This window comes from Prionailurus bengalensis, chromosome A1 (assembly GCF_016509475.1).
Source record: "Prionailurus bengalensis isolate Pbe53 chromosome A1, Fcat_Pben_1.1_paternal_pri, whole genome shotgun sequence".
In the NCBI taxonomy this organism is placed as follows: Eukaryota; Metazoa; Chordata; class Mammalia; order Carnivora; family Felidae; genus Prionailurus; species Prionailurus bengalensis.
Genome location: NC_057343.1, coordinates 7200262 through 7225306, shown reverse-complemented (window position 1 = coordinate 7225306; position 25045 = coordinate 7200262). Strand labels below are relative to the sequence as shown.

At 43.3% G+C, this 25045-nt stretch overlaps 1 protein-coding gene and 1 pseudogene across 3 annotated transcripts in view; both read left to right on the top strand.

Annotated features, from left to right (window-relative positions):
• Positions 1-25045, top strand: part of LNX2 (ligand of numb-protein X 2) — an 80202-nt gene that overhangs the window by 36244 nt on the left and 18913 nt on the right. For all 3 annotated transcript variants that reach the window (XM_043575853.1, XM_043575839.1, XM_043575847.1), the window contains exons 2-4: positions 7111-7598; positions 18285-18532; positions 19695-19894. In XM_043575853.1, coding sequence (XP_043431788.1) covers positions 7192-7598; positions 18285-18532; positions 19695-19894 — 855 coding nt within the window. In that variant the 5' untranslated portion in view covers positions 7111-7191. The remainder of the gene's footprint in view (positions 1-7110; positions 7599-18284; positions 18533-19694; positions 19895-25045) is intronic.
• On the top strand, positions 17072-17285 carry LOC122496910 (annotated as a pseudogene).

The following is a 25045-nucleotide window of genomic DNA, read 5'->3' as shown; positions in this document are numbered from 1 at the left end:
TGAGAGTTAGTGGAGAAGTTGCTATCCACAATCACTGAAACTAGGCATTTTTGAAAAGACCTTCAAGTTAAGAATTTATCAGTCGCTTGAAAACAAGTGTTTTCTGTATTTTACTGTGCAGGAAGTTAAATGTTTGAAAGTTTTCATCCTTTAGAAGAACACAGATGATTTAATTTAATAAAACCAGAACACTTGCCTTTGAATGTAATAGAAAGAAGCATCTAAATGATACCCAGCAGGTCAAGTCCGAGGTAAAACCGAACCGGTAAAAACGGTAGCTCCCTCTCACCACCTACCCTGCACCGTTCAGGTACGTGCAACACTTGGGAATTTGTGACGCCAAGATGTTAGACATTGCCCCAACTCAGCTGGCGGTAAGGAGTGCAGGCGGGAAGAGCCCACGTGTTGCAGGAGTCTATCTTCCCTGGAATAAAGTTCTTTCCACAGAGGTCTTTTGTTACTGGCAGAGGTTTGTCTGGATACTTAGCCGTCCAGACACGTTTAGCATTCCATATGGTATGTTTCTTTTTCAAAGTAGTTTTATATCAATTCTGTTTTTAAACTACTCTAAGGTAACATAATTTAGTAGGACTTTCTAAAATAACAGCTTTCGGGGGCGTCTGGGTGGCTCAGTCGGTTAAGCGGCCGGCTTCGGCTCAGGTCATGATCTCGCGGTCTGTGTGTTCGAGCCCCGCATCGGGCTCTGCGCTGACGGCTCGGAGCCTGGAGCCTGCTTCGGAGTCTGTGTCTCCCTCTCTCTCTGCCCCTCCCCTGCTCGCTCTCGCGCGCTCTCTCTCTCTCTCTCTCTCAAAAATAAGTAAACATTAAAAATAAAATAAAATACAGCTTTAGTATCACTGTCTGAGCCTGTAGGAAATGGGAAGGTAATGCAGTTTGGTTTTGGCCTTTATCTTTTTTTTTGCATTTGAAAGTTTGTCAGTATAGCTTAACGGTTCAAAATTCGAAGACTAAAGGTAGAAGGACATTTGAGACTTGTTAATTCTCTGCTAGCCACAATTTAACCTCCATTTCATAGGGTAAGATACTGAAATTAACAGAAGCAATAACAAATGTGTGGACTGAAAGGTAAATATGACCTATCACTAAGTATTTGGTTATATATAAAAAAAGAATCACAAGAATTTTAGGTCTACATTTAACTCCGTGTGTGTGTGTGTGTGTGAGAGAGAGAGATCAATTAGTATTTAGGAAAAGCTGACAGTTTATACGCAGGAAGCCAAGGCTTCGCAATATATATGATATACTAACAAATAGTAGACATTGGATAAACATTTGGTGAATGAAAGAATTAATTACGTAGTGACCTAGTTACCCAGCTGGCGTAGAGCTTAGAGCCTAAGTTTCATAGCTTCTAGCATTTTCTGCTTACCTTATTAATTTTCTGGATTATTAAATAGGGTACATGTAACTACAAGTGGCACCTTGAGAATTTTATGTTTTACTTTTTAATTTATATTTTGCATCTTAAGAAGTTTAACATGGTTTTTCAAATACCACAAGAAGAGATAGACGAATAGCTAAGTGTGCTGAATTACAGCTTTATATAGAAAAATGAGAGACTCATATACGTGGAATTGTTGGAAACTGCTCTTTGGTCGTTTTCCTGGCGACACGGAATAGGAAATAAGTTTTGATTAATTTAAGAACAGGATTTATGTAAGGCTGTCATAGAGTATGCTAAGCATTTCTGTACAGCTAAATAAGACATGCTTCTTGCAGTAGGAAAAGGCTCTGGGAAAGGAACTTTATTCCGGGAAAGACAGACGCCCCCAGTGTAGGCTCATCTCGGCAATTTACCTTTTTGAGTTTGTGTCTTTGTTGAAAGTCGTGTTGGTTATTGACGGGTACTTCTTGTGAAAGAAGACTGTTCGAACCCGCCAGTGCTCTGTACTCGTTCTCACAGTGTGACCCAGGATCCCTTACTCTCTTCCATTGGGCCCACGAGGTCAAAACTGTTTCCCCCAATCATGCGAAAACATTATCTGCCTTTTCCACCATCATTCTCTGATGAGTGTCTAATGGAGTTTCCAGACGATGCATGTGATCTCACAACAGATTGAAAACAGAAACAGATTTGAGACTCCAGGTTTGCAGAGATGAAAAACAACTGCCTCTCTTCTCACTGTATTTTTTGTTTTGGAAAAAGAAATGTTATTTTTCATAAGAATCTTGGCATGTAACAGGTTTGTTGTTTTATTAACAAATGAATATTTCAAGATTTTAGTCAATTGCGTTGTCAGGTCAAGAATATTATCTAAGTGGAATGATGTCCACAGCCTTTTGGGACTGGCTTTTTTCACTCCGCATCATTCTTTGGAGATAATTCCAGGTTGTGTGTAGCAATCATAATTCATTCTTTTTTATTGCTGAGAACTGTTCTGTAGGACAGATGTACCATGGTTGTTTACCCACCCACCCGGTGAAGGATGTCTGGGTTGTTTCTAGTTGGGGGCCATTGCAAATAAAGATGCACAGGCTAACGAGTGAATATAAGTTTTCATTGCTCTGGAATAAGCTGAACAGTAGCTGCACGTTAGTTCTTTAAGAAACCGCCAGACTTGTCCAGAGTGGGTAAAGGGTTTCTTAGGTGTAAAAGTTTGACATCCACTGCCTTGTACGAAGGCGGTTGTCAAAACTGGTCCGTAACATATACAATAAGAAAAGTTTCAGGGGCGCCTGGGTGGCTCAGTCTGTTGAGCGTCCAACTTCGGCTCAGGTCACGATCTCACAGTTCATGAGTTCGAGCCCCGCATCGGGCTCTGTGCTGCCAGCCTGCTTCGGGTTCTATGTCTCCGTCTCTCTCTGCCCCTCCCCTGCTCTTTGTCTCTCAAAAATAAATAAACATTTAAAAAATTTAAAAAAAAGAAAAGTTTCTTGTGTTGATAGCATCAGGTAAGAAAATAACTTTTTAAAATTCTCAGACTTTTAAAGGCTAAAGGAAGTAATGTCTCATTCTCTGTAGTCATAGAGCAGTGTCCAGCATGTTGACTGCTTTGCAGTGCCGTGAATAAAAAACGTGCAAGGTTTTCTCCTATATATTTATATAGCGATATTATACATTTTAGGACTCTTGAACATTTCAGGCTCAAGCATGAGCCTGAGAACAATATTTTTTTAGTGCATAATATGTGCCAAGAACAGGGAATACAAGAGATAAAGAAGATACTATCTTTACCCTCAAGAGAGCTGAGAAGACAGATAAACAAGAAGGCAAATGTTGTAATTGCTGAAATGAAGGTATATGTAAAGAGCAGCAAGGTCGTAAGGGGAGGGAGATGTCCCCGAGACCAGGAAGGAGGCTGCAGGGATTCGACAGAGCAAGTAGCGTCTAAGTAGGAGTTTGCCCGAAGGACACGTAAGGAGAGTCTGAGCCTCTCGGCGTTGATGAGTCAAAGGAGCCGTAGGAGTTTCCCATCCAACCATACTGTGCTGGTAATCCTTAGCTCATTGTCTTTTTCCCTGGGCTGGATCTCCTAGGTTAGGGAGTTAAAAATAACCTCAAGAGAAATCTGAATAATACACAGTTTTGGAGTTTGCAAATTGACTAAGAAAAAGCATAGCTCTTCTGAGAGTATCTGTGATGCACCAGGATATACTTGTCTCAGCAGGAAGAGCAAGCCTGTTACTTGTAACTAGAGTCAGGTAGAAAATACTGCCTTCTCACTCCCTTTCCATTGTACTGCCTGTTTTTCAAGATATTATTTAAAATGTGTTGTAATATTCCCAGCCGATTTAATAGCTTCTGTCTCTTTACTCTTCCTGGAATATTAGCTAAACAGATGACGTAGTTTTGTAAAGATACACATTATACTACATTTTATCTTTGTATTATGAAAGATATTTAAGACTATTATTTATTTAACTTGTATTTTAATATTTCAGATTGTGCTCACAGAATATCTGAAATCAAAATTATATGTAAACACAGACATACCCTCCTGTAAACATAGATGTGCTTCTGGCCACCTAGATGTAGCAAGAGTGCTCAAGCAAATTGTCACTTGTGTGGTCTTTGAGCATTTACTGAGCCCCTCCGTGGGAGGTCCAGCTCTTAAGGACCTCATAGGTTAGTGTGAGAAGTGGTACATAAGGTGTTGGAGTGGACTTGCACACAAAGGAGGAATGAAGTCGTCTGCCCGGGTTGGGAGTAGAGGGGTGGGATGAGGGGTTGGGAAGACAGGATCAGGCTGCCTTTGTCCTTAACAAAATTCATACGCTAAGGCTTTCATGAAAGGCCTCTCTTCTTTCTTATAATTACTTGATTTACTTTTGGGTTATTTTGAAGCGAGAAAGAACTAGATTCATCTCTCTTATCTCTTACCAAGTAATTATAAGTTGTTTGGCTTTTTGCAAATCGTAAAATCTGTCTGAACTTTTGTTTCTTTAATGATAGTAATAATAGCTAATACTTATATAGCACCTATTATGTGCCAGGCTCTGTTGTGTACACACACACACACACACACACACACACACACACTTATTTATTCTATCAGCCCTTTGAAATAGGCACTATTATTACCCCCATTTTACATCTGAGAAGGAAGCCGACACAGAGACATTTGGGAAGGTCACAAAGCTAGTAAGTGACACGAGTGAAGATCTGAACCCTCACGGACCGGCTTGAGTATGTGCTCTTAACTGCTTATGCTATACAGCCTCACGGTTCTTTAGTCAGTATTTCCATGCTGCCCACATGTCAGTGATCTACGCACGATGATTTTTCACTTAATATTTGTTTCATGGTAGCAGAGGTGTTTCGGGGGTGGAGATAATGCTGTTATTTGGTATTTCAAACGGGAACATGTTATTTTTCCACACGAAAAGATTGTGTGATAAATAATCAAAGAACCAGAAGTCATTTAGAGACTTAGAAAATAGCTAAAACATAATAGTCTGAAGAGAGATGCTTTCTTCTGTCATTATGTGGGAGGCTAGAATTGCAGTATATTTTCCTGAGGAAGAGAAAAATTAGAATAAACACTATCACAAAGAAAGAAGAGCCAAGGATATGTGAATTTTCTTGCTAATTGGGTCAGGAGTAAGAGTCTGGGTACATTCTGTAGTAGGATACCCGGTCTGTCTGCCTGGGATAAATGATGTTTCTCCCCTTAATCTCACAGACCTGCACTGACGTTTAACAAGTTATGATGCCCAGAGGGTAAAGAACCAGCCTCGTGAGTTACAAGAAGCATTTGCTCTCTTCATGTTGGTACTGATACGAGGTTAGATCACAGGCGGCTGCTGTTGTTACTTTATCAAGTAATTTTTCTTTTTTTTTAAATTTTTTTTTCAACGTTTATTAATTTTTGGGGGACAGAGAGAGACAGAGCATGAGCGGGGGAGGGGCAGAGAGAGAGGGAGACACAGAATCGGAAACAGGCTCCAGGCTCCGAGCCATCAGCCCAGAGCCCGACGGGGGGCTCGAACTCGCGGACCGCGAGATCGTGACCTGGCTGAAGTCGGACGCTTAACCGACTGCGCCACCCAGGCGCCCCTATCAAGTAATTTTTCAAAACAAACAGTTGATCGCAGATCAGTCCTCCCCTCTGAATCCTGTCCCATCCGTTCATCATTTATGGCCGTTCTTGTCACCTTGGTTGAAATGTTAATGTTGTCTCTCTAGTAAATACCCCAAGTAAATAAAATAGTAAGTGCCTAAGTGTGATGGGAGGAGAATTTCGTCATTGAAACAAATGTGGGGAGCATTAACGTGGTGTCCTACCCTCTCCGTTCTTAGGGCGGGGAGACCCGAGCTTTGTGATTCCCCCGCCCCGAGTGTGTCGGGCCTCGGATATTTTGATCTGCCGCGTACTCCTCAAGCGTGTCTTGTGCTCAGAAGCCCCTGAGACTGCAGAGAGGCTCTTGCCCGGCTCTGGCTGGCTGACATGCCCTGTCCCGACTCATAGCGCACGTTCTCCCCCTTTGGAAAGTATTTCCGGCTCTAAAGCCAAACTTGAGTTAGATGCCACCTAATTCATCTCCCTCCGTATTCACGTAACAGCATTCTTAGGATGCTTATGATGCTTTCTTAGAGTATACTGAATTTTAATAATGAGTTTTCTTAACTGTCCTCTCTCTACCTCTCCTGTCTCCTTGTTCAGTGTTTGGCACATACTGGAGGCTGTAAATATTTACAGAAGATGAATATAGACAGCTGCTGCCTTTGGGGTTGATTTTTAACCCCCGGGTGCTGCTGGGGAGGGGGAGGGGAGCATTCCTTACTAGCCTCGCACTAAACGGGCGAGGCCGTCATGAGAGTCTTAAGGCTGGAGAGGAGACACACACACGCACACGCACACGCACACACACACACACACACACACATTGCTGCTTTGAGTAAGCAAGAAGAAATCGAAGTGTGGAATAATAGGAGGTGGAATCGTAATTTATAACACATGTTATCTAATTGAATTACGGTGGGCCTCTTCCTCTAATGGCATAAAAGAGTATTGCACTTTATGGAGTTTGCACAGATGCTGTTTATGTATGCCGTGCGGTCGTATATTTCTATAAACTGTGCTACAGAGAGAGAATATTCAAATTGTACATATTTTGAAATCCGTATTTTCGAAACAGTGCAGGGCAAAGGTCGTTTTTTAAACAGGCACCGAATTATCTTTGAGACTACGTTGCAAAGACAGCCTTTGGTATTGCCTTGCAAGTGCATAAAACCAGAAGCAAAGAACCTTGGCTGAGACGACGGATGCAGATGTATTGCGCGGTATACCTCGGTTTGCATTATTATCATACCACGTAGATTAATTGGCTTTAAAAACTACCATTGAGCAGTGAGGTACTGGAGGATTTCAGTCCGTAAAACAAATGGAGTTTTTCTTATGTGTCACCGTAGGTGGCATCTTTGCTTTTGATCACAAGTTCTGTTTTCACCGAGAACTGGGCAACGCAAGTCACTCTTCGCCAGCTGGCAAATTCGTTAATTTAATTGTTGGGGTTTCATGGCTCTGATTATTTTTGTTTTGTTTTATTTTACTTTATTTCTTTACGAAAGATGTCAACCAGCATTGACACTTTTTAGCCTGCCTTGATCGATAGTAATTACTTTTTTGATTTGTTCTGTCTGTCCAGAAAAACCCTGGTTTGAGCCAGATACACCTGACGCGGAAGTCGGACGTAGGAAGATACAGAGACCGCTTTGGCTGACTCACGATGGGAACGACAAGTGAGGAGCTGGTGTCCGTGGAGCAGACCTCTTCGTCCTCCTTCAACCCTCTGTGTTTCGAATGCGGCCAACAGCACTGGACACGAGAGAACCACCTGTACAATTACCAGAACGAGGTGGACGACGACCTCGTCTGCCATATCTGCCTTCAGCCTCTGCTGCAGCCACTGGACACCCCCTGTGGACACACGTTCTGCTGCAAGTGCCTCCGAAACTTCTTACAGGAGAAGGATTTCTGTCCGCTGGACCGGAAACGGCTGCACTTCAAGTCGTGTAAGAAGTCTAGTATTCTGGTTCACAAGCTTCTGGACAAGTTGCTAGTGCTGTGTCCGTTTTCTTCAGTGTGCCAAGATGTGATGCAGCGCTGTGATCTGGAGGCACACCTTAAAAACAGGTAAGCAAAAGCCGCGAAGGAAAGAGAAGGAAGTCTAGGTTTGGGCCCCAGGTTGCTCCAACAAAGAGAAACGTCATAAAGAGCACCGCGGCATTGGGAAGTACAGGGACAAGTCAAGAGAGGCGATACGTAGGTGGTGTGGGATGGCATTTCATATTCTGGTTTATCAGAGACGTGGATACAAAAACTAGAGGGAGGAAGTGCCTGCTAACGTTTTGCTGGTATAATGTGAGGCTGTTAGGTTCACATGGGTAGCAAGATACAGTGACAGACTTTTCCCGAGGCGGTTTGGCAGTTTGTTTCGGTTTGGCAGTTTGTTTCAAAAACCGTGAAGGGAGCTTATTATCCTAAGAAAATAACTCAGAAGAAGGAAAAAATTGAATATGAAGCTGTGCTCACTGCAACGCTGTGCAGAGCTCAATGCATCAGAGACTAATTACAGTACGGAAGGGTTAAAACTACCATAGTGCATCAACTCCATCAACTCCGTGGGATATGATGCAGACAGTACAAATGGTAATTTTGTTGCAACATGGAAATGACTATGCGTGATTTTATTTGCCCACGTCTTCTAAAGATCCGTATTCAAGAACTAGATTGAATAAGAACTAGGGGTTAGAAACTTTAAACCATTTAGTGGGGATTTTTGTTCTAATAAAGCTTTTGAAAAGGTTAAGTAGTTTGCTGATTATTTAGTGGGTTTTAGAATTTGGCTTTGATAAAAGACTTGATCTTTAAAATTATTTATATACCCTGGGGCGCCTGGGTGGCTCGGTCGGTTGAGCATCCAACTCTTGATTTTGGCTCAGGTCATGATCTCACGGTTCGTGAGTCCAAGCCCTGCGTCGGGCTCTATGATGACAGCTCAGAGCCTGGAGCCTTCTTTGGATTCTGTGTCTCCCTCTCTTTCTGCCCCTCCTCTGCTCACGCTATCTGTCTGTCTGTCTGTCTCTCTCTCCCGCCCTCTCAAAAATAATAAATGAACATTAAAAACAAATTAAAAAAAATAAAATTACTTCTACCATTAGGAAGGGTTAAAATACATCTCTTTTGTCTTACGTATGTAGAATCACATACTATGACAGAAATAAATGTACTGATTTATAGGTTTCAGAGTTAAGCTGCTTGTAAAGTATGGAGCTGTGGTTGCCGTGGAAAACTTCACAGTACAACACGTGAGAGGTTTACAAATAATCGTGCAAGTCCGGTATGGGACAGCTCATCTTTATCCTCCCACCTAAAATCAGGACTGGAGATGATCTAATCTAACCCCCTCACTTTATAAATCAGGAAACCGAGTCCCAAAGATTCAGAGCTAGTTAATGGTATGGTAAGTTAGCCTAACCTTCTAATATCCTTCTTTCCCACTCCAACACACCATGCTGACTTTACCACAGGTCAGACCAGCTTCTCTACCACCACATGGTAGTAAAAGCCTCCTATAGCCATGAGTATATGTGGTCATTCTGCTCGTACACATCGGTGTTGTAAGATGAGGGCTCTCATTAGAAATAGTTAAGATATATGAGAAAGAACAAAATGCTACTGGGACCCCATCAAAATAGAAAGCTTCTGCACAGCGAAGGAAACAGTCAGCAAGACTGAAAGGCAACCGATGGGATGGGAGAAGATATTTGCAAACGACATACCAGATAAAGGGTTGGTATCCAAAACCTACAGAGAACTTACACCAAACTCAGCAACCCCAAAAAACAAATAAGCCAGTGAAGAAATGGGCGAAAGACATGAATAGACACTTTGCCAAAGAAGACATCGAGATGGCCAGTCAACACATGAAAAAATGCTCAGCATTACTCATCATCCCGGAAATACAAATCAAAACCACCATGAGATTCCACCTCACACCTGTCAGAATGGCTGACATTGACCACTCAGGAAACAGCAGATATTGGTGAGGATGTGGAAAAAGGGGAACTCTCTTGCACTGTTGGTGGGAATGCAAGCTGGTGCAGCCACCAGTGGAAAACAGTATGGAAAACATACTGGAAAACAGTATGGAGGTTTCTGAAAAAACTAACAATAGAACTGTCCTTTGACCCAGCAATTGAATTACTAGGCATTTATCCATGGGATACGGGTGTGCTGTTTCGAAGGGACACATGCACCCCCATGTTTATAGCAGCACTATCGGCAATAGCCAAAGTATGGAAAGAGCCCAGACGTCCATCGAGGGATGAATGTATAAAGAAGATGTGGTATATATATACAATGGAGTATTACTCGGCAATCAAAAAGAATGAAATCTTACCATTTGCAACTATGTGGATGGAACTGGAGGGTATTATGCTAAGTGAAATTAGTCAGTCAGAGAAAGACAAAAATCATACGACTTCACTCATATGAGGACTTGAAGAGACAAAACAGATGAACGTAAGGGAAGGGAAACAAAAATAATATAAAAACAGGCAGGGGGACAAAACAGAAGAGACTCATAAATACGGAGAACAAACTGAGGGTTGCCGGAGGGGTTGTGGGAGGGGGAAGGGGCACTAAAGAATCTACTGAAATCATTGTTGCACCATGTGCTGACTAACTGGGATGTAAATTTGAACAATAAAATTAAAAATTTTTTAAAAAGAAAGAACTAGATGTTACTAAAATGTCCGAAACATGAAGATTTACAGAAAAATTGTTCACATCGAAGCTGTATCGTCTAGGAAGAGGCAAGAAAAAGTGGGGGGCGGGGGTGGATACAGAGACTTTCGAAGGTGCAGGTGGCCTTAGGGTTCTGTGTGTCCTCCGCCCCCAGCAGGGGTAGAATCGGAGCACAACAGCAGAGCCCCCGTGCAAATCGATGCCAAACTTTTGAATGTGGGATCCTGGGTTGGGTGTGCTTGCGGCCGAGGTTGAGGAATATTTTAGGCTTATCGTATTTCTCTCAGTTGGATTACTGTTTTTAGGGGAGCAGGTTTGTCTTGAGGCTCTTGTGGACATCATCCGTTATAGGATGTTAGAAGAACTGAACAAAGTCTCAGTTCGATACTAATTATTTTGAGAGCAATGAGGTAGACATTGCACAAATTTTTAGGAACATTCACTTAACTAAAATGCCCACAAGAATTTGGTATGTAGTCGAAGTATCATTAGTATTTTGGATCAAGCAGTTTATGGGAATTGCAAACTGTCCTTTCGTTTGTGAGCTGATAAAGGCTAAGCAGTTACGTCCAGTTGAAAGTTCCATTTTCCAAGTAAGCTTGTTAATATTTGAGCTACACATTTAATCATTTCCAAAGCATCTTAGGCCTGTGTAGTGAACGATACACTGGAAAAGGTGAATGATTTGCTTGACATAAACAGCTAAGAGTGACTACTGATTATCAAAAATAAAAAGATAAAGTATAAAATATAATTTTTTTAACTTTATTTTCTTACATTTTTATTATTTTTTTAACATTTATTTTTGAGACAGAGAGAGACAGAGCATGAACGGGAGAGGGTCAGAGAGAGAGGGAGACACAGAATCTGAAACAGGCTCTAGGCTCTGAGCTGTCAGCACAGAGCCCGACGCGGGGCTCGAACTCACTGACCACGAGATCATGACCTGAGCCCGTCGGATGCTTAACCAACTGAGCCACCCGGGCGCCCCTTAAACTTTATTTTTTGAAAGAGAGAGAGAGCCAGCTAGGTAGGGGCAGAGAGAGAGGGAGAGAGAGAGAATCCTAAGCAGGCTCCAAACTTTCAGCACAGAACTCGATGTGGGACTTGATCTCATGAACCGTGAGATCATGACCTGAGCCAAGATCAAGAGTCGGACGCTTAACCAACTGAGCCACCCAGGTGCCCCTAAAATATACTTTTTTTATTGTTTGTTTATTTTGAGAGAGAGAGGGAGAGAATGCAAGCAGGGGACAGGCAGAGAGAGGGGGGAGACAGAGGATCTGAAGCAGGCTCTGTGACAGCAGCACAGAGCCCGACGCGGGGCTCAAACTCTCAAACCACGAGATGGTGACCTGAGCTGAAGTCAGATGCTTAACCTATTGAGCCACCCAGACGCCCCTAAAATATAATTTTTATACCCCATTTGAACAGATCTATGTTGAACAGCCCTACCTTCTTCTAATTTCTCAATTAAAAATGTTGATGTTAAGTAGTCTCTGCAAGCTGATAGCAAGTTAGAATCTAATGCTAGGTTGTAAATTCTTTGAAGCACAGCCCCAGGTCTTTCCTGGTCTTTGCATTCCCTTGCCCCAAACTGACCCTCAAGCTAATGTTTTTCCAATGAAATTGTGAATCTGTTTTCTGAGTACCCATTGCTGAGAAACTAACCCACCCCGTATATAATGACATAAGCATTTGATTCTGCTCGTGGATTCTGTGGGTCAGGGATTCAGACAGAGCACAGCAGGGTGACTTCTCCCTGTTATGTGACATCCGGGCCGCAGCAGAGAAGAGCTGAAAGCCAGGACTGTAGCATCTGGAACTGGAGATCTTCATTCACGTGTCTGGGATGCTGACGGAGGTAACTGTGGAGACACAGGCTCAGCGAGGCGAGCCTACAGGTGGCCTCTCCAGCCGGCTGGCCTCCGGGATTGAAAGTTCTTTGGTGGCACTCAGTGTTCCAGTGAGTAAGGCAGAAGAAGCTGCATGGCCATGTAGGAACCAGCCTTGAAGTCACGTAGCGTCCCTTTTGCTGTCACTCTGTTTGAAGCAGTCCACCCTGGGCTTCACTTCAGACATTTGCAGCTATGTTTTAAAACCCACACAGACAGGCAAACGAGTGATACACTGAGTCACAGAGTGTGATTATTCTGACTGTGGCATCTCTGCACACAGTCTCGCTCATTTGATAGCAGTTGACAAGTTTCATTAAAATTCAGCATTTCAGCATCAGCAACAGTGATCCATTGTATAAAAGCTACATGACTATCATATGTCTTTGTAAGCTTTTTAGGATTTGGAAATCTCTCGTTTTTTTTAATTAATTTATTTTTGAGAGAGAGAGAGAGAGAGAGAGAGAAAATCCCAAGCAAGCTCTGAGCTGTCAACACAGAGCCTGATGTGGGGCTCAAGCTCACAAACCATGAGATCATGACCTGAGTCAGACACTTAACCAACTGAGCCATCCAGGATTTGGAAATCTCTTAATTATTAATAGAAATATGGCATTCGGAGTAGTTTGCATAAATCTGGTAATTTTGAGTTTGAAATTAACTTCCCTGTTGGAATAAAATTCTGCTCTTAAGAAATCTGCCTCAATTTGAGAACAGCTGATATTTTCTTCTATCGCTAAAAGTAGATATTTATGAAAGGTGAATTTGTTCTTTACTAAAATTACTAGTTATTAAGTGATTATATATTAGTAAAACAATGAAGAATTTCTAAAGACATGGGAAAGTGCTCATCTTTGAATGGAAAAATAAAGCTCTTAAGAAATATTCTCCATTAAGTACATAACATTTTTGTAATTACTTTGTGCAATTCTGCCCACCGATATCAACTATACAACCTTACCTCTCTCCTTCTCTACCCCTCTTCCCCGCCTCACCCCCAATAATTTAGCATTATACCTGATGGTAATTGTACATGTCAATTTTTTGTTGTTGTTAAATTGAGCATTTGTGTCCTCGTTTGTGGCAAAGTTCCAAACCCTTGTTTCCTCTTAAAGCTTATAGTTTAATATTATTGTAAAAGGCTAGTAGAATCGAGAGAAAACGTTTAGAGGTACCTCTAGAGGTGCAGGTGGGTTGAGGCCTTTAGAGGTACAGGTGGGTTGAGGCCAGGTTGCTCTGTTAAGTTCACAGTTTAACTTAGAGGGAAGTTCCTGTTTGGCAGACTCTTCACCGGCATTCTTCTCTTATGTGTAATATAAAAAGCGGGTGCATATTTGCAAATCATATAGCTGATGAGAGTATCCAGAATAAGGAATTTTTACAACTCAACAAAAAGGCAAGGAATCCACAGTTTTAAATGGGCAAAGAATTTGAACAGATATTTTTCCACAGAAGATTATTTAAATGGCTAGTAAGCACATGAATAAATGCTCAACATCATTGGTCCATTCCTATAATGGGTTGTTTGTCTTTTTGTAAGTTGTAAGCATATATATATATACAGTGTGTATACACACGCACACATATGTACATATGTTTGTGTATATATATGTATGTATTTATATTCTGTATATAAATACATATTCTGTATACTAGACCATTATCAAATACACGATTTGCAAATGTTTTCTTTTGTTCTGTTGGGTGTCCCTTCACTTTCCTGTGCCCTTTGAAGGACAAACAGGTTTAATCTTTTTTTTTTTTTTTTAAATGTTTATTTATTTTTGAGACCGAGAGAGACAGAGCAGGAACGGGGGAGGGGCAGAGAGAGAGGGAGACACAGAATCGGAAGCAGGCTCCAGGCTCTGAGCCATCAGCCCAGAGCCCGATGCGGGGCTCGAACTCACGGACCGTGAGATTGTGACCTGAGCTGAAGTCAGACGCTTAACCGACCGAGCCACCCAGGCGCCCCCAAACAGGTTTAATCTTTATGAAGTCCGGTTTTTCTGTGTTTTCTTTATTTGCTTATGCTTTTGGTGTCATAGCCAGGAAATCACTCCCTAATGCAGGGTCACAAAGATTTACACCTGTTGTCTTCTAAGACTTTTATGATAGTCTTTGATCCATTTTTAATTAATTGTGATTGGAGAACATGATGTGTCTACTTCAATCCTTATTTAAATTATATTGAGGCTTTTTTCTTTTTGCAAGATTCATTTAATCATGAAACAGACAGATGGATGCATCAGTGTCAAGGAAAAGAGCGTATCAAAACCTTTTCACTTTCATTAAAGGTTTTGACAATGAGAGCTTTATAAAATGTCACTAAAGTCTATTTGCTATACAAAAAACATCTACTTCTAAGTAGGAGACCTATGCCATTTAGAGCAACCATTTTAATGTGTAGAATAGTTCTGAATTCTTTCTATAAAAATATTTGGCTAAACGATGAAACATCTTTGGAACAAAATTGACAGTGTAACTTAAGTAAGATTTCAGAAATGTCTCCTGGAAAAACTGGGAATATTTCCTTTTGCCAGGCAAACTCTGAACAGTTTAGGTGGTAAGGGGCCATAAATCAGACAAAGCTAAAAAGGAACATCGTGTTACTAGAAAAAACAGCCTGTAATGTAGATGTCCTCCATGTCCAACTGACAGCCACTTAATGGCGATGACTTATTATATGTAAGAAAAACAGAACATGTTCTTCAGCAGGAAATGACATTACAGATAGTTCTTGAAAATAAACCTCTTAGCAAAGCCCTAAATAGCTTCAAAGAGCATCAGCACAGAATGGGTGAAGATAATTTATATGATGTTAAAGGATTCCTTTATATATTCTAATACCTTCCTTTTTAAAAAAATTTTTTTTAACATGTATTCAATTTTGAGAGACAGAGACAGAGCATGAGTGGGGGACGCTCCAGGCTCCGAGCTGTCGGCACAGAGCCCGACGTGGGGCTCGAACTCAGGAACCATGAAACCATGAGATCATGACCTGAGCTGAAGTCGGGACGCTTAACCGACTGAGCCACCCAGGCGCCCCAGTACCTTCCTTAAATAGAAACACGCATCACACATAAACACTTTAAACACTGATTCTCTTAATCAAACGTTCCTTTACGACCACACTTGGCTACGAGCGCCATTTGGGTGCAGAGGTTTAACTCCCGCTGCTCTGGACAAGCCAAGATGGGGACTGATTTGGACACTTAGCGGACACTCGTGCCCCTGGGCCCCTGCTGCTGCTACTCCGTCTGCCCACCGCCGGTGGGACCCACCTAGGTTTTTCGCTTCCAGTTGACGGGCTGCGTATTTGTTATGTTTTCCTGGCGGCCTCCAGAGCGTTGCACTTGGATTTAGGTTTCTTCTCCTTTTCTTTTTTTTTTTTTTTTTTTATTTCTTGAACTTTACCTTTCCCATCGGGAAATCTCCGTCCTACCCTCCCTGTCCCTGCAATCAGAATCGTCCTCAGACTCCCTTGTCCAGTCCAGAGTCCTTAGCGCTGCCCCCATCACTGCGTACCCTTGTCTCTTGTGCCACAACTTCCCACGCTGCTCTTCTTCTCCCCGGAACACCCGAAAATCCTCTCCCTCGGTCGTCTTTCCCAGATCTGAATCATCACCGGCTACACGGCATTTGGAGATACGGGGAGACTTAGCCCCGGTTTCCGTTTCGCTGTTGCCACGTTTTTCTCTGCCTTTACCTTGAGCCACCTCCATATCAGCTGTTAGAGTTCCTTCACCGACAGGGCCAGTGTGGCTCCCAGTCTCTCCGGCAGAGCGCGTCGTCTAAAGCCAGCCTTTTGCGGGGGTTTCCTCTTGTGGTGGATGTCGTCTTTCGGGAGCCCCTTTCTGGAGGTTTTGGTGTTTCTAGTTTTGACTCCTTTGGTGGTGTTCTGGGCTTCTTACCCAAAGGTGCAGTTGTAAAAACAGGATCGGTCACTGCAGTCAGAGTCCTCATACTGTGAGTCGTTGACTGGTTTCTTAGGCCTCACAGACCACACCAGGGCCCCTTTCAAGGCTGGAAAGTTTGCAGCCTTGAAGTTCTTGCCGGGGACAGTGTGCTGTCAATTCCCGCCCCAACCCAGACGCCGGGAGCTCTCCGCCCCCTGCCATCAGCCCTCCAGTGAGGAGCACAGGTTTTGAATGGTCTCTCCCTCTCCTCTTTCCGCCCCCCGCAAGCCCTGTGAGTGTTAGCCCTCTTAGCCAGTTACTGACCGATTGGGATGTGGGTGGACCTGTCTTTACCTCTTGAACACTCAGTTTTCCTTATTTAAATTTATTCTTGCATAAGATAAGAGAGGCTTCAGAGTTACTTGGTGTGTAGGATTTTATAACCGTCAGCTAGGCCCTTTCCCAGCCACGCGCCTTCTGCTTGTGCTTCCTTCCCGCTTCCTGTGCCTCGTCCATTTCCCCCATTGAAAAGCAGCTGTCGCCCATGTAGATTGCAATGCGTGGTTTATATTCGGGGAATTCAGTCTTTACCTGCATTTTTAGTCTCAGGTGTGTTTTACGGTCTCAGTTTTGTTTTTTTTTTTTTATTGAATGAAATATTTTTAAATTTTTTTTTTCAATGTTTTTATTTATTTTTGGGACAGAGAGAGACAGAGCATGAATGGGGGAGGGGCAGAGAGAGAGGGAGACACAGCATCGGAAACAGGCTCCAGGCTCTGAGCCATCAGCCCAGAGCCTGACGCGGGGCTCGAACTCACGGACCGCAAGATCGTGACCTGGCTGAAGTCGGCCGCTTAACCGACTGCGCCACCCAGGCGCCCCATTGAATGAAATATTTTTAAAAGGCATTTCTCATTAAACTTGCTTACTTGACAACAGTCCTTTTTCTCAGTGATAGAGTTTTCCAAACGTTTCATCAGGCCCTTGCAGGATAGATTTCTGGAGGGCTGCACAACAATGCAGAAGGGAAAATCAGTTGTCCCCTTCCTTAACAAAGCTGAAGAGAATCGCTTCGCGGCCTTTTGGCTAAGGTCAAGGGCAGTATCTGTTCTTATCAGTTTAACACAGGTGAAGAGAAAGCACGTAATGAAAGGTGAAGGAAGAAACTCTGTAAAGGTCCTTTTCAAGAACTTGGAAACCTACGACTTCTCTTTCATGTGTGAGGAGAAATGTATTGCTTTTACAGTTAAGAGGTAGCTTTCAGTTTTAGTTGAATTTAGCCCGGTATTTGAGTTTTGTTGAAATTTTAGGTTTTTAAAAGTCCTGTCACTGAACGAAGCCTGTCGCCCTCGTCGTAAGACCACCAGCCACCGCGTGCACCACATGCAGCCTCAGCGGTGTCCGTGGAGCCGTGTTAGGGGCCAGGGGCATGTGTCTGGCTCTCCATCCTCTTTTCTCCTGCTCTTCCAGACTGGCCATGATTAGTCACTTTGTCCGGTCAGGATGTCAGATGCCCAAGAACTGGCGTTCTGATGTCCGTATCTCGAGACCATATTTCAGTGTTTAAACAAGCATCTGGCTGCCCTCTTTGTTTGCTTCCCTAAGCAAAAACAAGGAAGACAACCGTTCTCATTTCTTGGTGCCTGTGCAAGTTTCCCAAGCGCTTGGCGTCTACTCTTCAGCCCACCTAGGCTATCTGTGATGCCACTATCGTCGTTCTAAGTTTAAGAGCCAGACGTGTTTTCCTCTCCTTCCGTGTCCGTCAAAAGTTGTCGGGCCTTTGCCAGTAAGTGAGGGTGTGACGTTGGCCGTGACGGCGGAGAGGCGGAGTGCCTCTCAGGGTCCCCGTCGGGGTGCCAGGGCACATTGCGGAAGAGGGTTGCTGTTTCTGCCCTGTGGTTAGGCCATTTAAGCTGCGGGAAAGGGTCCTGTGATCAGAGTTGCAGAATAATATTTGCAGCTTAGTGCCAACCATACTGGGGTACGTATTTCTGGTACCCGTGTATATCTGAATGCAGTCTCTTTACTGAAGTGTTCTTTTGAGATACACACGGGACCGGGGTTTGCGGCAGTGCCTTCTTTTAAATTTGCTGTGTGGAGCGGTAAGGACTTCGTCTGCACAGAGATCAACACCGGAATCACATACCGCTTGCGGATGACGTCGAAGTAAGTTTCGCAAAGAAGCCATCGCTCTTCTGTTGCTGTGGCCTGTGGCGCCAGCTGTGGATCACTTTTGTCCTTTCGAGTCGTCTGGGAACCGCCTGTTGCTCTCTTTCTAGATGTCCTGGAGCTGCTCATCGGAGACTTTCCCTAGAGACGAGGAAAACTGGTAGAGCTCAGACAGAGACTGAGAATGAGAACGGACCCACTACAATAGGCCCTCCGGGTACTTTATCCCCCGAGGCGGACTGCTCAGGGTCGGGCACGGCGCCTACCGAGCGGAACTGGATGCCACCGTGCCTTCTCTCGTGGACCGAGGAGCCTGGCCTGGACAACCCCGCCTTCGAGGAGACCGCGGCTGCTGACAGTACGTGCCGTTCAACTTCCTTCCGTTTTTCACGTCTTTTCAAATCAGACCCTTCCTTCCTTCCCACTCCTCGCTGTTTACGTTCCCGACACGTGTTGTTCTTCCTCTTCAAAAAGTAATTTTATTGAGACATGATTCACATACCACATTCCGACAGTTTGCAGGTGAGAAACGGAACATGAATCTCACCCCGGGGACGCTTGTCCTTCCCCGCGCCTCTTCTGTTGTAGCCCACGGTCTCCCTCGTCGTTAACATGCTCCTTACTGTTTGTGTGTTTCAAAGGCTGTCGCTTCTTGACTAAGAAATCCACACCATCAAGAACGACACAAATGACACCTCAACTTAAGTGCTTATTCTGTGCCAAGCACTTTACATAGATTAACCGATTGACTATACCATTATTCCAAGATTTTTTTTTTCTTTTAATGGTGAGGAAGGAGCCTGAGTCTTGAAAGATTAATTGGTCAAAGTCGGACAGCCACAAAATGGCCAGGGACACATCTGCCTCCAAGGCCGTGCTTCTTACTATTGCTGTCCTCGGGTCGCAGCCCCTGATCTGTCTTGATAGCCCACCAGGAAATAGAAAACCTGCAGTCCAAGATCTTGGGCGTATCTTGATGGTTGGCCCTATGCCTTTACGTCTAAATATGATTTTCTCTTAGGAAAATTCTAAATTTTGCTACTAATTCAAATTTTCCCTACCATGGTTATAACACATTTTTCATCTCCTAATGCTCAATTCAAGACCTTCCAGTTCTTAGAGGTTGATGTAATTGTTTTTTTTTTTTTTTTAATATACTGCCTTGCATTGTTTATAGTTGTTTCATGGTTCAAACTTTCTCTGATCAATTAGGACAAGACGACATTGTCTGTATATTTCTTTATCAGATCACTGTGTCATCCCTAGTAATCTGATTCATAGCAGTTATTTATTGATTATTTACTGATCACCTTTCCAAGAGAAAGTGTTTTGATCCTCTTAACCTGTAGACGTTTTCTGTCATTCTTTTTCTTATCCAGTAATACTGCCTTGCCCTTAATCATCTATTAACATAAGGTGATCACTTATGATAGATGATAACTTACTTACCTGAAGAGAATCAAAATATAAAACGTTTTTCTTTCCATCTATTTTTCTCTCTCTCGTTTTTAACCTGGCAGCTTTACAACAACCACTTAGTTTACCTGAAGGCGAAATTACCACGATTGAAATTCACCGATCTCATCCCTATATTCAGTTAGGAATGAGCATTGTGGGTGGCAATGAAACCCCACTGATTAACATTGTCATCCAGGAAGTCTACCGGGATGGGATAATCGCCAGAGACGGGAGACTCCTTGCTGGAGACCAGATTCTTCAGGTATCAATTTTAATTATTTTGTGAACCTGCATGGCTTCGCTCTTATTCATAAATTTCAAGCTTAGAAAACTGACACCGTGGAGCCTGAAATCTACAAAGGTAAGCTTCACTGCTCTTATATGCACAACAGATCGGAATTTATCTGTAATTTTTCCTATATCCCTGCACGCGTGGAATGTATTTTTTTTTTTTCTCCCTACCTTAAATTCGATCCCGCGGGTGACTCCGTGCCTGTCCTCTGTGGGCCAGCTGGGTTCTTCCTGGCTCGGACTCCTTGCTTGGCTATCTCAGGGCCACCCTCACTGCTGAAATTCTCTTGTCCCATGGGCTTTATCCCTAGTCCATTATACCGTCCATCAGTTACCTTCCTTGTCTGATTTATCCTTCTCTACGCTGATTACTGTGATCTAGAAAAGACAGACCGTGCAGCACTAGCTGCTTAGAATTTATACCGTGGACTCAAGACAGAATTCAGAAAGGGCGGTCTCTTGTTGGCTCCCAAATGCGCTCTCCTCAGCAAACAGCCTGACTCCGCACTAGGCCTCGATGCTCGCTTCTCCGCTCTTCTCTTTGAGGAGAAATAGCTACTCCCGCAGAAGATCTGGCTTGGGACGAGACGTTCTTGTAGAGGGTTTGTTGACACTGAGGGTGTGGAGATGGTCAGAATCCTACTGCACAGGACTGGAGTTTCTGTGAACATTGGCCTGGATATATGACCCATACAAGTGTCCATGATACTTGAAGCTAAAAGAATGGATATATGGGAGAGAGAAGAAGTAGTCATGAATGAGAAAAGGTGCCTCTTGGGAACCCAAGCTCAAGGACTTTTGCCTCCTCAGTGTCACCGTTCAGTCCTTCACCGTGGTCTGTGGGTCTCCACCCCTCACTTCCATTTTCCCTGCCACCTCTCCGGTCTGTCCCCTCAGTGCTTCTCATCTACTCTAGTGGAATCAACACCCCGGCCTCCCCACTGCCTGCTCTGAAATCTGGCACGACCCCAGACCTCTTTTTACTTTAAGCGCTGACATTTCCTTGCGTCTCTCTTCACCGCTTAACACATAACCAATCACAGAAAATTATTTCAGTGTACTGTCTTTCTCTGGTGACTGCAGCCACCTTGATTGTACACGTGGTACAGATCTGTGGATATGTACCCATAATGCTGTGCATGTATTAAGGGCCCAGGAGGGGCGCCTGGGTGGCTCAGTCGGTTAAGCATCCGACTTCGGCTCAGGTCATGATCTCGCAGTCCGTGAGTTCGAGCCCCGCGTCGGGCTCTGTGCTGACAGCTCAGATCCTGGAGCCTGTTTCAGATTCTGTGTCTCCCTCTCTCTCTGCTCCTCCCCTGCTCGTGCTCTGTCTGTCTCTCTCTCTCTCTCTCTCTCTCTTTCTCAAAAATAAATAAACATTAAAAAATATATATATAAATAAAAAATAAAATAAAAAATAAGTGCCCAGGAAATGCTTGCTGAATCAATAAAAGTGTGGATTTAGATATAATATCCTAGCAGGAATAGCTGTCTGCTTTATTAAAGCAAAACTTAGAAAGGCTAGGATTTTTAGCTCTTGAAAAGAAACGTCCAGATGGGGAAAAAGACAAAATGGGCTCCCAGAGCAGCGAGGATTAACCTTTCCTGGGGGTTCCTGGCTTCGGTTTCCACTCCCGTCTGGATGCTGCGTCTTACAATGTATCATTGACACTTTACCAGTCGGGCCCCACACCCCTCCTTCTTTGCCGTTCCCCTGGCTGACACAGACTGAATTCTTGCGTTTTGTTTTTTACCAAATCCTAAGAGGGAATAGGAGAATACAGGAAGCATAACTAATCCAGCTTATGTAAAATCCATTTTCTGATCCTGCCATAGCTAGCTACTTACTGTCTTACTGTATTTGCTGTCATTTTATGATGTCAGTGCTCTGGTGGCATGAGGTTGGCACAGCTCTGTGCACACCTTACCTGCCTTCCTTCCTTCCCAGCTCCTGGTCCGCTGTTCCACGGAGGAAATCTTGTGGCCGATTCCCCAGGTGCATCGCCCCTGGCATTCTGATACCTTGGCGGTCAAGACCAGGAGAGCCAGACTGCCCTTTCCTGCAGCTTACATAGTGTTCTTTCTTTTTCCCCTCTTCTGGCCTTTCTAGCTATAATTAAGTGTACATGTATTTTTGTATGTTGTTCTTTGCTGCCAGCAATGTGCCGGTGTTAACCTTTTTATACATTTCTCATTCTTTCTCTATATTTTGAAGGTAAAAACAAATGCTTTGTTCGTATTTGCATTTCTTGGAATGTAATTGAGGTTAAATAGCTTTCAGGTTTGGCTCGCTAATATATTTCATCTGTAGGCTTTTTACCGTTCTGCTCTGGAGATTCGTTTAATAACACAACCGAGTCTGTATACCTCAAATAACAATCTAATTCTCTGAAATTATTGGCTGTAATTTTGGGAAGTAACTCAAGGCTGTAAATCCACATTGTAGACATTCCAGTGCGTTATTGTTGTTTATGGAGGCATACGTACTAACAACTCTAATAATGGCAATCTTAAATCCAGTTTAGTGATTTCAAATTGATACACGTATGTAAGCGATGAAGCACGGGACTCTTCCCCCAAAACCAAGAGCACACTGTATGCGCTGTATGTTAGCCAATTTGACAATAAATTATATTTGAAAGAAAGAAAGAAAGAAAGGAAAGAAAGAGAAAGAAAGAAAGAAAGAAAGAAAGAAAGAAAGAAAGAAAGAAAGAAAGAAAGGGAAAAGAAAGAAAAGAAATGAAAAGCATGAGCAAATAACCTGATTAGTGAATTCACAAAGAGTCTCTTCTGCTGTGGGCCCTGACTTCTCATTGGCCTTTAACTGGCTTGTCAGACTCACGGAGTAAAACCATGCCACCTGCCCAAATATGGAGAAGTATTTATGATCGTTCAAAAGTGAACACTTGGAAAGAAGGCTACTTGGTATTTTTTTTACTGCCTGGTCGTCTTACACTTTGTACAAGCTGCATAAATAGTACAGTATGAGCCAATTTGAAAATACCTTAGAATCGAATCAATGGTCTGTTTCCAGACCAAAGAGCTAGCTGGCCTACGCTTTTAGTTCCGCAAACCATATGCAGTAACAGTGTGTGGCTTTGGTTTTCCAGCACACGCGCGCACACACGCACACACACGCGCACACACACGCACACACACGCACGCACACGCACACACGTTATTCTCTTAAATAGCTTCTTTGAAAAGGAGAACCATATACCCTTAGGGCCATTTGCTGTGCAGAATTTTGAGCAGTTTGGAGAAAAAATACTGTTATAAATGATATCAATATCACTATTAAAAATAATATATATTTTAGAATATTATTAAGAGTAGGTGTTTTCAGTATGATCTGAATTGTCAGCAATTTATTCACGTCTGGTTTTGAAGAAAAATGATTATAGTCATGTGTTGACCACATTGTTACAAACTACATTTGACTAGCAAATCCACTTCAGGCTGGCTTTTTAGAAGCTGCCTTGAAGTTCTGTTCTTGACCCTCTATTATTCAACCTTTTAATCAAGGCTTTGCATGGCTACCAAATGCACAAATGTTGCAAACTTGGGAGAATAGCAAGTCTGTGTGACATGTACGATCTTTAATGCCTGCATTTTAAAAGGTATCAGTAGGCCCAAATCAACAAAATTCAAGTTACTAGTGCTCAAAACTATAAACCCTAGGTGGATAGGAGGGGGGAGGGCCTTTTGTGACATAGATTCACGTGGAAAAGATTGAAGGGTTTGGGTGATCACAAACACCTATCCCGGAGCCTGCCACATGACTGAGGCTCATAGGTGTTGATTTCCCCCTCGTGGTTGTTTCAGACAGATGAAGAGAGGAATTCTGACTGTGATAAGTGTCAAGAATGGTGCCAACCCCTTCTTCTGACAATATTCTGGTGAATAATTGAAGCTGAGTATATTTTCTCTGTAAGACTACATGTCCAATGATTCACTATCCTCATTTCAAGATTAAAGTTTAATAAATGTTCTGTGAGTACTGAGTTATGCTTGTTGTATTAGATGTTACACTTGCGGGCTAAGCTAAAGACTTAGAGTGAAACTATAATTGACCTGCTCTTCCTTAAAATAGAAATCACTGGGGCCCCTGGGTGGCTCAGTCGGTTGAGCGTCCAACTCCAGCTCAGGTCATGATCTCACAGCTTGTGAGTTCGAGCCCTGTGTCGGGCTCTGTGCTGACAGCTCGAAACCTGGAGCCTGCTTCGGATTCCGTGTCTCCCTCTCTCTCTGCCCCTCCCTCTCTGCCCCTCCCCTGCTCATGCTCTGTCTCTCTCTGTCTCTAAATAAACATTAGGAAAAAAAATTTTTTTAAAAGAGGAGGGGGGCGCCTGGGTGGTTCAGTCAGTTGAGCTTCCGACTTTGGCTCAGGTCATGGTCTCGCGGTTTGTGAGTTCGAGCCCCGTGTCGGGCTCTGTGCTGACGGCTCGGAGCCTGGAGCCTGCTTCCAGTTCTGTGTCTCCGTCTCTCTCTGCCCTCCCACACTAATGCTCTTTCTCTCTCAAAAATAAATAAAAAGCTTTTAAAAAAATAAAACAAGATAGAAATCACTGATCTGGAATAGGATTGTGACCCTGGAATGTGTCACTTTCCTTAAAATAACGCTCGGTTTCGTTTTTGTAGCTTACGTGTGTTTCATTTGGAAAAGCAAATTCAATGCAGTAAAACTTCAATTTCTGTCCCATTAGAGCTAGTATTATTTCATTAGCACTTGCCTTATGCTGCTGCTGTCCGCACATTGCCCTCCTGATCTCTGAAGTGTGAAGGAGATAGTGAGCACATCTCACTGGAGAGGAAACACACTCACAGAAGTTCTGTAATTTGCCTGGTGACATTCGGCTTGTACATGACAGGACCAAGGACTCTAATTCAAGACTGTCATTGAAGCCCGTGTTCCCAACTACTCTTCTCTACTTGGTGCTAGTCATTGTAAGTTAAGTTTAGGAACCGTGTATATTTTTTTAATGTTTATGTATTTTTGAGAGAAGGGGAGACAGAGAATCCCAAGCAGGCTCCAGGCTATCAGCACAGAGCCCGACGAGGGGCTGGAACTCACACACCGTGAGATCGTGACCTGAGCCAATCAAGAGTCGGACACTTACCT